This window comes from Buceros rhinoceros, unplaced genomic scaffold, assembly GCF_000710305.1.
Source record: "Buceros rhinoceros silvestris isolate BGI_N320 unplaced genomic scaffold, ASM71030v1 scaffold26069, whole genome shotgun sequence".
NCBI lineage: Eukaryota > Metazoa > Chordata > Aves > Bucerotiformes > Bucerotidae > Buceros > Buceros rhinoceros.
Window position 1 is genome coordinate 3526 of NW_010431301.1, and position 13250 is coordinate 16775.

Genomic DNA, 13250 nt, shown 5'->3' on the forward strand with positions numbered 1-13250 from the left:
TTTAAAAAGAATTATTAAAAAAAAAAAAAAACCCATTCCTTAGTTTCAATGTGCACCATTGCTGGGTTGGGGAGTGAAAAGAAAAAGAAAAACAAAAGTCAGCGTTACAGTCAGAGATTGCAATTGCTGTCCTGAGACTCAAGTTAAACAGTGCTGATGGGATACTTCTACAATATATATGACAAGAATCATCAAGCTTTGGACGGACACTTGAATGCACAGACTACAAGTGCTTTAACTGTATATACACTACAAAACAAAGCCATGTAGACATGTAAAGATGTGTCCATAGAAACACAGTGGACACAGATTCACATGGGAGAAACGTATTTGTTACAAGAGAGATAGTTCCAGTTACAGTATATTATTAAAACCCATGCAACAGCATCTTAATGTACGAAGAAGTTAACTGAAGTTAATTAATGGATTATTGGAAAAACATGTCACTGATAGGTTAATTTTCCTTTTTTGTTGTCTCATCCCTGTTTTGAGACTTACCAATAAGTATATTCAATGTTCAAGATACAGGATTAATAAGTTTCAGAAAACTGTCAGTCTACTTGACTGAAAACTGTCTGCTTCAAAGTTGCAACTCCTTTGCTGTACTCACATTCCTTTCAACTCTGTGCTTTAAGTTCCAATTTTCTCCATACAAAAATGACTTCTAATTGTGGAGCGTTGCCCTGAACTGATGTTAGAGCAAAGCATTAGAATGACGTAAATCAAACAGTCATGATCATAGCAAGCAGACTAATAAAGCGCATTGCTTTGTTTTACTTACTGAAAAGTATTTAACACTGTTTTGACTACATTCCCATGAAATTATTAATGAATTCTTTGACACTGTTCTTTCTTACCTCCCACTCTTTAGCAGCATCTTCAGTGGTAGTTTCTTCACTAGTTTCAGACTCTTCCTTCTTTTTCACTACTATAAATCCAGGTTCCCGAAGAGATTCCCCAGTATCTTCTGCATATATCTCTGGACTCCACTGGATAAAGAAGACATACAAGTGATCTGTCCTAAAGAAGTCAAGTAACGGTACAGAAAAGAAAAATAAGGTTTGTGAATTACTGGACATGATCCAAAAGATATTTAGCATTTAAGATTAAAATGAAAATACTTACTATTTCATGTTTTATTAGTTATTAGAGACACATTTGAAAAAAGCTAGTTTTTTTCTTTTTCATTATATGAAAATGACACTGGAAGAAAACCAGAAAACAAGCTGACAAGTGACTAGCTGTGTTTTCATAAATGAACCACTTTTCATAAATTCAACCACTACTGCCCCATTGGAAATATCTATGTACAACTGACATAACTTCCAAAATAAAATACTAAGATTTTTTAAGTTTTTTTTAAAAAGAGTTACATAAAACCAAACAAAATTGGATTTTAAAAATGCCTGTCTGCACGTCTGTTTTCCTCTCCTGGAAGAAGCTGCACACTCCCAAGGCATGTAACCAAAATTATACAGACTGTGGGAACTACTACACTATGAGGAAATAAGGCTGAAAGTGTGCATATATAGAGCTAAATCATAGACTACAAACTACAGTAATTACTGCAGTAAGTAGCAAGATTCAAAGCTAACTCCTTTTAAGTTACCTGCCTCAAATGACATGGTTCTCCAGTTTGGAAGAACAAAATGCTCAAATTTCCCAAACATAGTTACGTACAGCCCTCATAGATGTTAGTCTACACTGTTGAGCATTTCCTGTAGGTACACAGATGGAGTGCATTTAGAAAAAGGGCATGCGATGAATCCACTAGTATCTCTTCACGATGGAAAACACAGCTTTAGAGCTAGAGCTTTATGGCTCTGGTTACCAAGAATCTGAATATTCCTTATACCCCTCTTCAAAGACATTTGTTACAGCAAATCTGCATACTGGATTAGCATGAAGAACAATATTTGGATGATTACCCCCTCCTCCCTCCCCTCACTAAATCTCTGCAAAACTGAATACTGGAAAAATGGCAAGAGATACAGAGCACGAGTGTCTCAAAAGTGCATCTATAATCTTCATGTGCCTCTATGCCTAGAAGGATACAACACAGAGGTATGTAATAATAATCTCTGAACAGGATCAGTTATTCAAGGTCTGTTAAAATTAACATTCCTACATAATGATGAAAGGGAAAAATGAAACAACTCAAAACCCCTTTCTTTCTCTGATAGCAAGAGAAAATAAAACATTCCAGATGAATAACGGTAGATAAACTCTCCCACAAAGCCAGGAGAAGAAGCTGCAAACTCTTTGCACATGGAATGAAGTATCAACTTTAAAAAGCCTTAAGTAGGAAAAAAAAAAAGTCCTGATTTTAACTTTAAGGACTTGAAATTGTGTACAATTATAGCTGTTAAAAAAGGAAATAAAACTTGGTGTTTAAGGAACTCTAAGATACTCCTTTCTAGGCTGACTCATTTGAGATAATGCAGGTTTGTCAGATAACTACTTTTTTTTCCTCTTTCTTAGCACTAGGTCACAAAGACAACTGGGTTGACACTAAGTATTCTGACCTACGCAGAGTAGTACTCAGGAAGGTTAACACGGAATTAAGAAAACACCCCACTACTACCACATATGTTTTTGTACACAAAGTCAGAAGACGCACATTGGATGGATAAAGAACAGATTACTGAATCTTCATGCAGTTAGTGAGAGAAACCCTTCACAGGCAGAGTAATTTCCAAGGAGATCAGATATAAACTGTAAACTAAGAACTATCTCTTCTGCAACAGATGATGAACTCTGCTTTAGCTGAAGTTAAGTACTTGCTCTGCTACATTAGAAAATGAAACAGACAGTAATCATTTTAATCAGTTGACCTAGATATCACTGCCATATATGAAACATTTATTTGAAATATGATATGAATAGAACAAGAAAATTAGAGTTGAAGGTAACCACAAGAGGTCACCTGGCCCAGACAGAATTAGCTATACTGGAGTCAGTGCAACAGACTTGCCTGAAGAAATTGCACAATCTCCACCATTAGGGGTTGCAGGGGTGATTTATAAAAAGAGGTTAGTGATGTGCTAGTGTAGAGTCAGTTCCGTCTGTTGGAGAATTCCAGTATTTTGATGTCATTTCAGTCCATTACACACTTCCATTCACAGTGGACACAAAAAAAAGACTACTGCCTCTCTTGTTGCAGTCAACTTAATTACAAAATGATTTTATGTTTGTAAATCCACCTTTTCTCCTTTAGATTAAAGAACCCCACTTACTTCTAATTTTCTTTATATGTTACACTTTCTAGGCATTAATTAGTCTTGCTGCTTTCCTCTGGACTCTCTCCAATTGATCCATATCTGTCCCCAACTGCAGTGACCCAACTGGACATTCTATGCCATTCAGCTCAAAAGAAAAGATGGAAAAGTGACTTGATCATTGTGTGTAGGTACTCGTACAAGATGATAGCTGCTAGTTTTTTGTTGGTTTTTTTTTTCATCCCCCTCTTCTGACAAGGATATAATAATCTCCAATACTTCCCAAAATCATATTCTGCTTGAAAAGAAGTCACAGTTTCCTAGCAGTAAAGATAATTTAAGAATTCAAGACTTTACCAGTGACTGAGCATGGACAACTCATGTCTTTGAATCACTGCAATGAATTTAGTTCTTTTTCCAGAAGATATGTTTAACTTGCTTCCTGGAAAAGTTGCATGTTCCATATATAAAGATAAGACAAGACAGGAGAACCACAGCTAGCTCTTCTTTGGAGCTTTAAAAATTAGACAATATTTTTAGATAGTTTCCAAATAATGGCAAGCACAGATATGACAATAAAATCTTTGTTGTAGAACTCACTTCCTTCACCAGACACCGCTTACTTGAATCTTTCTTTCATTATTCATTTGCCACAAACACAAGCCTAAATAAATAAATCAAGTAACTACTGGTTGAACCTGCAAGGAACTCCAGTAAATCAGCCAAACTTGAGTATAGTAATGAGGTATTCCAGTGCTAAGTACAAGCCAATCATCAGTATCCTCCATTGTCCACCCTGGTTTATGTTGCTTTACAGACAACATCACTGAAAAATTTTGCATAGTGCAGAAAAAAAAGTTCAAAGAGCTACTGGAAAGTGTTGATTTTTACAGTCTACCTCCTTCTTACCTTTCTTGTGGAACAGCGAACCAGTACTCATGTTTTTTATCCCTCTGTGCATACTGTTGCATTGATGCACTTGCTTGCGAAACAAATGTTTTTCTCATGGGTTTTCCAACCCTGAGACGCAGAAACTTGTGAGATCGATGTCGTCTTTTTTCTTTTGTAAGAGAAGAACCTATTAGTCAAGAAAAAGTAAGCTATCCACAAAGTACCAAAGACCTTAACAAAATTATTAGTAGTAATTACCTGTCTGTGTTTCATTATGTAAATTGCATCAGCAAACTTAACTTCAGAATACACCACAGGTGAGTAACGCTAACATTCATTTCTGCTTCCAACCTCAGATCACATTATGACAATATTTCATCCATGCTTGAAAGTATTTCAGAACATATTCTCAATGCACATCCCACAACAGTGGATCAGACATCCCTTCCACTGTTAAAAAATATTCCATGTACATGCAAAAGATACAGCATCGTGTAAATATCTAAGGCCCAATTCATATATGTCAAAGCTGCTCATTAGTTTTTAATCTAAAACAGAAGTTCTGGCACTACTCATGGAAGATTGAGGTAATTTTAATTCATTAGCTATGTCTAACACTTCAAAGAGAAGAACACCACTTCAAGATAATGTATACTGGATGTTGCTGTATAGACTGTTTCTCTCCAGAATTCTGTTAGTTCAATTAAATATATGATTACTCAAGGTCTGGATTGCCAAGTCAGCACAAGCTAAAGGAATAAGCCTTCTCAAAATTGTTTGCTAGACTAATTGCCCAAATCCTAGAACCTGAGCTCCAGCCACAAGACACTTTAAGGCAAGGAAGGATGATGCAAATTTAAGAGTTCTTATGATCAGCTATGACAACAGAAGATTTAGCCTACCTCTGGTGTTACATGTACATACAGGTATGTTGCAATTTTCTAGTACACTCATCTTTACTGAAGAAGTTCTCCTTCAGTGTCTATGCAGACCACAGGTATGCTAAGCACAGAAAACATCACCTTCCTGATCAATAAACATCTCTGCTGAGTTTTCTTACTCAGATTCTCACCATAAAGTTTAGAACAGCAGTGATCCACAAAATAATTTTTGTCAGTTAATATTTAAATGTAATCTCCTAATTTTCCATTCCAATATTTTAGAATTATACTTGCTATATAGAGTAGGAAGAATAGCCATAACATGTATGACTTCATACATCTGTAAGCTCAAAGGTAAACTGTCAGAAAAAAAACAAATCCAAAAAGAACCCAAAATAAATGAAAAAAAAAAAACCCAAAACTCTGGCACATAAACTTTGTGGCAGTGTTAGAGAAGCATTCTTAAAATGATCTGATAATTGCGATTTGGTCTTTCAGATGCAGCAGTTTAGAACTTCTGACATAGAGCTCAGAGAAGTGGGACTTAGTTCCACCTAGCAGAGAGAATGAAAACAAACAATTTAGCCCTGCCCCAAATCTCAAAAGGACTATTTAAGATGCTCTTTTCTTTTGGTATGTTCTCCAATATATTTTTGTATATTTGGTACAGAATTCATCAGGAAAAGAAATTTTAGTAATGGCTATTGTGTGTCAGGCTTTTTCTTTTCTAAAATCTTGGCCAATATCCAGCTGACTAAGCAGCAAACAGACATGCTATCTTTAATGAAATTTCAGCTTGTTTAGACACACACAAAACTACAGAGTAATATAATTTCTCCAAAGTATCAGCTACATCTGGCTTTTATTTCAGTCCAGTGGTTAACCTAAGCATCTGTAAAAGCAGAGGAGAATATAAGAATCCTGAAAAAAAAAATATTCCGAGGGAGGTGTTTTTTAGCTCTTCTAGACTACTCATGTTATCAACTTGCATTCCATCACATGTTCAACATCCAGAATAAATAGTATTAATTCCAAACTTAGAAACATTTGACCTGTGCAAAGATCAACAAGTGGTAGTTCCCAAAAACCTAGATGCTCAAAACTCCCACAAAAGAGAAGAAAAAAACCCCAAACCAAAATCAACCAAGTCCTTGCTATATGTAGGAGATAAAAAGTCCTATCTAGGTAACTCAATGACACAATAGTAAGACTACTTCAGAGTTTGAGTCCGATAGACAGGATATTAGATAGCATTTCAGTTTTTAAGGACCTAGTGTTTTTTAGTGACCTGGTGTTAACAGACCTGATATATTAAGTATCGAGTGACCTTCAAGAGTTAAACAATAGACCTATGCTTTTACCTTGACTCTATTAAACTTGCCTTTAGACAAAGCCAGTAGAAGCTTCACCAAATATATTTAGATTGAGAAATATGAATTATTTACTGTTTTATATTCATTCTGCTCATGCAACATGCAAGAATAAGAAATGTAATTCCAACTGAAGTCATTGACTCAAAGCTCCAAGAAGTAACCTGTGCTTTTTTCTGATTTTTCTGTTTTACTCCCACAGCCTTCAGTGAGGCTGTAGACCATGTGCAGAAGGTTTCTAGCCAGCACCCTGTATGCAGATATTTTTTTTTTATTACGTACGTATATAATCTGTGACTGTAGATCATTCTGCAGGAAAAACCTGTAGTGCCACTCAATGATACAATCTTTTAGGAAACCAACAGAACTAAAACATCTTATACGATGGAATTACAAATAATATTCAACTGTAAGAAAAGCAGCAATCACAGCAAAAAACACTTGTGCTTGCATTTTTTAAAAGCCACAACCAGAAACTACTGCTAGCTGGCTGTTTTGCCACAGGATTTCCTTTAATATTTGAGGCATTAAAGCCAAACTCATCACAGATGATGCAACTATTAATCTGCTTCAAATTCCGAAGTTCAGATCCTTCCTAACAAGGGAAAAACAAACCCCAAAACTATCCTAAGTGTAAGATGAATTTCTGTCATTCGAAGAATATGCCTCTCTATTCAAACCAATCTCAACTTTTAATTAACATAAGCAATTTGACCCTCAAATGCACTTCACATGTAATCTATTAATTTGTGATAGGCATAAAGATACATTTTCTTTCTAGCCCCCTCAAATAATTGATCATTATTCAGAATTACAGTTACAGGACAATTAAAACTAGTTTATGTCCATTAGTAAAGATAGTAAGGAATCAGAAAGTAACCTATGAATTTTTTAAAAAGCAAAATCAAATACATACAGAAACATCTTTAAGTTACTTAAAAGACACACACTTTTTTTTTTTAATATGAATCGAGTAACTTCAAAAGACTTCCAAGATAACTTCCAACTAATAATCCTAGGGCCTGATCTTTGCAGAGTAGTAAAGGTACTTAGGAAATAAGCCTAGTTGTTCCCCATATTCACAGCATTAGTTTCTTACTATCTAGCTCTTATTTATCCTGAGATATGCTTTTTCTATGCTCAGCCTTGTCCTAGTCAGCACAGAAGTATGACAAGATGCAAGCAAAACAACATTTTGAAAGTATCGAACAGCGTTAAAACTCCAGTGTTTGATGTTCACATCATAAACCTTACATCACAAGGTAGACATGCTATGAGTAAGATTAAATTCATTCCCTGAAATTCATTCATTTATATGTAACTGAGATTAAAATATAAGTGACAGCTGGCTGACTTCTAAGGAACACTTTTAATTTTGAGCTCTACAGTGACCAATGCATCACGGATCTAACTTCACAGGCTCATTTAAATCTCCCCTACAAAGACTGTGTGTTTTAATATGATCATAAGTATAATTTCAGTGAGGAAAAATGACAGTACCAAAAGTATTCACGTTTTCACTTCCCTGACCAAAATTTTCCCCATTCGTTCATATAAGGTATAGCTTAAGTATAACTGAAAGCCAGTGAGTGACATACACAATATATAGGGAGATGCACCCTACAGAATGAAAGAAAACAGAACTTCTGCTGAGCTGGGGGGAAATAAATTGCAAATCTGAAAGTTAACACACAAATACTGACTCACCTTCTAACTGCCCATCTCCTGCAGTCACAGTTTTCTGACTAAGTTCTTTCTGTGAACCCTGATGCATATTCTCTCTCTGTTGTTTGGTTTGTTGCATAGTGTGGGTCTTCCAGAGTTTGCGGAGTTTCTCAACTTCAGTCTCTGAGTCTTGTGTTTGCTCTCTCACTACATGTCCTTTGCTAGTTGTCTCTTTCTTCTGAGATTCTGTGGTATCTTCATAGCATGGACTTTCCTCTCCCATACTACTCTCTCCTCCTGGTTCTCTTCCCAGTGAGGAATCTTGATAGCTCCTCATCTCTGTTGTTTTGTCTTGCTCTTCACTACCACGTGATCCTTGCAAAGGCTGCTGAAGGACATCTGCAATATTTTCACAAGGTTCTTGTCCCTGCTTTATAAACATCTCAGCACTTTCTGAACCTAAGCTGTGGGTACCAAACTGTTCAACATTTACAATCATTTCAGCAGCAGGTTTTAAGTCACTGGCAGCTTCATTTGAGTCTGAAATGATTGTTAAACATTCAGCACTAGTCTGGTTTATTGTTTGGACAGATTCCGATGATGCTCCAGAAGATTTGTCCTGTCGAAGCTCATCTGATGAAACAAGTTCCTCACGTATTGGAGAGAGTTCTGATTCTGTGAAGACATCTTCTGAGAGGGACTCCTCTGTGCTCCTTGGGGCAGTACTAGCACTGTCATTGCCTGTATCGTGAACCCTGGAATCCATTTCATCCGTATTGCTTTTTGCAGCTTTCTTGGAATGGCAAAGGTCCCTCACAGACAGCTGCTCTACATCTCTGCTGAACAAATAAGAACATTACTATAGCAAGGGCCTCTTCCACCAAGCTCTTTTCTTTACTAAGTTTTGTTCAATGCTGAAAAAATTTAAGGGTGCTTTTAAAAAAAATATATAAACGAACTGAAAAAACCTTAATCCAGAGCATCAGTAATAGGAAGCAAGCATAAAGTATGTTCTAAGAGTAAGCTTATGGCAGACCTTTTGCAAGCATGACACAGATAAGACTTTTCAACTTCAGGACATTACTTTTGTCAGTAGAAGCTGTCCTACGAAACCAACAAGATTGGTTGAGATGCTTAAAGTGTAAAAAAGGAAACAAAAAAAACAGGGGAAAACCAACAAAAAGCTACAGACAACCATAAACTCTAAAAGTAAAAATTCTCCAAAATATTTTAAGCTTTGACTACCAAAGGTCTACAATTGTGTAGACCTATCCCACCCTTTTAAGAAGTTGACGCCTACCTCTGGTGAGAAATGAATGGTAGAAGTCATCTGGGTCTAACCTTAACCATCTAAGCTACTCAATGCAGAACAACAGGAACCATTAAGGTAGATCTTACCTCTCTGCTCATGGAAAATACCTAATAGTGATTAGTGTCTTCACCAGTCACGTGATCTTTAAGGATACCACTGTTAGGCAAAATAAATCCCAAGCTAATTGGTACAACTGAACAATTTAAAGAGCAGACACCAAATGTTTATAAGTAGCACAGTAAAAAAAAGCAAACATGAAAGAACAACTTACTTTTCCCCAAAGGAAATAATCTTATTTAAATCTTCCTTTCAAATAAGCTAACCAGAAATTCTATGAGCTTTAGAGAAGGACTACAAAGGGACTGTGAACATGCTCAACTATGACTCAGTCTTCTCCAGTATTGTCATAAAACCTGAGCAGTACATAACCCTCATAAAAAATTTCTCACGTATAAAGATAACTTCTGACTGGAGTTCTGAATGGCAACTCCCTTGCTACCACAAGTATGTCAAATCTTCCATTTCCTAGTGCCAAATGCTTTCGAGAAGCTCCTACCTTACTCTCCCATCTCGAAGGAGGAAAACCCATTCCTCATTCCTACAAAACTTTTTATTTAGTTAGGTCATATTACTGAGACTGCTAAAACTCAGGATGTTTGCAAAGTATACGCACCCTCTTATCCAGGTGTTATCAACAGCCTGATATTAAGCTTCTGCTGATGTAGCAATTTTGGTTACAAAGCATGTAGATTTGAGTTTAGGATTTATCACTTAGATTGTGCCATTTCCTTAATTTTTCAGGATTATGCTGGTAACATGCTTTTGGACAAGCACAAGGGCCAGATGAGAGTTCACAGCAAAATACTGAGAATCATTGTCTAGATTCCAGGTTACTTTAAGAAAAAAACAAAAACAAAAAACCAAGCAGTACTTTTTATTTTTCTTTCTCTGTGCGTATATATTTAACTTTACTTAAGAATCAAGCCCCAACACAGGGTATTTGTGCTGTCCCGCTGCTTTGGCAAATTTACCCACACCAGAAGTAGCTCAGGGTGTGCAACGCCAGCATTTGAGTTGTCACATGGAAAAGGTGAAACCTTCGTCAACAGGATGTGTACATGGAGAGGAAAGGACCTAAGTCCATGAAATGCCCTTAGAATATATTTTTAAGGCCTACTTAGCTTGAAGACAAGCTAAGAGTCATGAAATCTGTAAAAGACCTGTATGTTTTCAGATATTGTCTTTTCCCAGTTTCAGCTTAGATTACAGCTTATATACAGAACTCGTACAACAAAAAATTGCAGCTTTAAGAATCAAAGAATCTTTGATAAGTTTCTGTTATACGAATAACCTTATTCTCTATATGCAGGTAGTTTTTCCAAGTTTAAACAGGTTTGACAGTTGGCAAAATTGGGAGAGGAAGAGGGTTAGTTATAACAGTGGAATATTTAGGAAAAAAAAACAAATAATGGGAAAACATTACTTAGGTCTCAAATAGCTTAAGACATACAGATCTTTTCAGATCTATCTCTGGCTGTTGGGAATTCTGATTACAGACTTAAGGAATTTGAATTTTCCCCCAAATTTATAAACACGCCTCAAATTTTGATGAGGTTAATGCACAAAAGTGCTGGGACTAAAGAAACACTAGAAGGTAGTGTTCCATGTAAGTTTATAAAGATGACCAGAAAGATAAATCAAATTGGACATACAGGGCTCTGAACGCACAGTGCGACCTTTTATGAGACGTGTTTTCATTCCATATGCATTTATATTACAAACAAAACAAACTCCATGTGCTACGAGAGCACAAAAATCAAGAGGGCACTGAAGGTAAATTTATAAGTCAGCACTGAGTCATTAAGAAACTAAACATGCTAGTAGTTGCAAAACAAGTCTTTTTACAGTATTATGATTCAAATATGTAGATTTAAAAGAGTAATAAAATTTTCATAATCTCATTAATTGCTCTATACACCAATTGAAGTAGGATATAGGAGCAACTTTTTAAAACTCAATTTGGAAAATAAAACTTCCAGAAACTAATCATGCTGAAGGCATCATCATTCTACATCAAAAGCCCCAGAAGTACTACTATAGTAATATGTACATTAGCTGCTTTTTCAGGAAACACATGGCTTCAGGTAGCAAACAAGACCATGCCAAGATACCAGTTTACTATCAGGTCTCTGCTGAAACTGAGCTTACAAATGGTACAAGGCAAGTTATATCTTCTGGGTGTCCAGATACAAAAGATTATCAAGAAAGAAATGCTTAGAAGTGTAAAAGCCCCTTTTGTCAGATGTACTAAGTATCTTTACACCTTACTTAAAATGGTTGCATATTTTAAGAGTTAGACATCAGGCAAACAGCGTTACACTCTCACACATACAGACAACTCTGCCTTGGTTAAAGGAGTCCACCCTGCTGCAGTTAGATAGTAGTCTGGTAGTCTGCAAATGTTTGTGATTTTTTAGGCTGCGAATGGTGCATGATATTTCTTTAGTTTTTTAAATCTTTCCTGGCTTTAATGTTAGAATTTATCCTGTTTCCAAGAACCATGTAAAACTTAGGCAACAGACAGAATGGAACAAGGATTTTTTCATAATGCTGTTTAAAGTCACTTTGAAATGCCTCCATGTAAGCACCAGTGATGCAAATCACTGACTTGCTCAAAGACCCAAATTCACTGTGTTCATACCAAACAAGGCTACACCCAAAGACGAATACGCAGTTGCTCCCCTAGCTATAAAGGGAAAAAATATGCTCCTAATGCCACACACACAAATCTCCGAAAATTAGTCTTATGATCATTTATCAGAGCAACAAGAGTTTGAGAATCAATTGGAAAATTATAAGCAATAATGATTTGCACCTAGATCTATTTAGTTTGGACTTTTCTACCCAGTACACCAGTCTTTAAGTTACTGAAAAAAAATCAAACACATCTATTACTGTTTTCATAATGGGGAAGCAGCACAGGAAGTGGTGTGGGACCTCTCGCTGTATGCCAATTTTTAAGAGATTGTTGGAGCAAATTAGAATCCATGTATAGAGAAGAGGATTTATTCTATTTAGTACACAGAATGTGAGAACTTAAGGTAAAACAAGTTTTCTCAAGGGTCTAAGACAGTCTCTGATACTTTTTTTAAAAAAGGAAAACAACAGAAGGAAATGGTTTTGCTAGTTTTGTATGGTCAGCTATAGTTGATATTTACTCAAAGCTTTATAAATACTATTCTATCTTACATGTTTAAAGTATCCTTAATTTTGCTGTCCACAATTTCCTTATACAGAGCAGCTGACATCACTTCTTCCATTGGACACATGATGCCATACTCTTCACAGCCGTTCTCTTGGACCAGAGGATCCATTTTATGAGGATCAAACATTATATTATTTGGCGTCACTAGCAGCACACCATTGACCGTACCCTAAAATGAGAAGGAAAAGAAGCAGTAAATTTTCTCCTTAGTATTTCAACTTATTCTCCGCATTCTGTAGGAGAAAGGTATTTTCTCATTTGTTTTTAAAAGAACCTTTATAATTAAACAACTTTATACAGTTTCTTGGGTTTTGCAGTCATCTAGAAACACAACTATTTTTCTAGGAAAACAAATTAATGCCACTTACTTTCCCAAAAGAAAACAGTTTTGTTTCTCAACTAAATAGCTGGGTTGAGAGGGGGAAGAAAAAAAAAAAAAAAAAAAAAAAAAAAAAAAAAAAAAAAAAAAGAGAAACTCTTGCACCCTAAAGGATATGCTAGACAGCTCCTCTGAGGAAAAGATACACCCTTCCCAGATAACCACAGGACTTAATGCTAGTGTTGCAAGAAACTTCAAGCACTGTCTAAAACGCAACTCTTGACTCATGCTTTCTCTCCTTAAAGAAAAAGAAATCTCTTCCAAAAAAC

The 13250-nt window shown here is 35.9% G+C and overlaps 1 protein-coding gene across 1 annotated transcript in view; it reads right to left on the reverse strand.

Moving 5' to 3' along the window:
- Positions 1 to 806: 806 nt before the first annotated feature.
- Positions 807 to 13250, reverse strand: part of LOC104499837 (oxidation resistance protein 1-like) — a 32685-nt gene continuing 20241 nt past the window's right edge. The window contains exons 5-8 of the mRNA XM_010143395.1: positions 12587 to 12771; positions 8068 to 8861; positions 4128 to 4296; positions 807 to 1020 (exon numbers count right to left, since the gene is read on the reverse strand). Coding sequence (XP_010141697.1) covers positions 807 to 1020; positions 4128 to 4296; positions 8068 to 8861; positions 12587 to 12771 — 1362 coding nt within the window. The remainder of the gene's footprint in view (positions 1021 to 4127; positions 4297 to 8067; positions 8862 to 12586; positions 12772 to 13250) is intronic.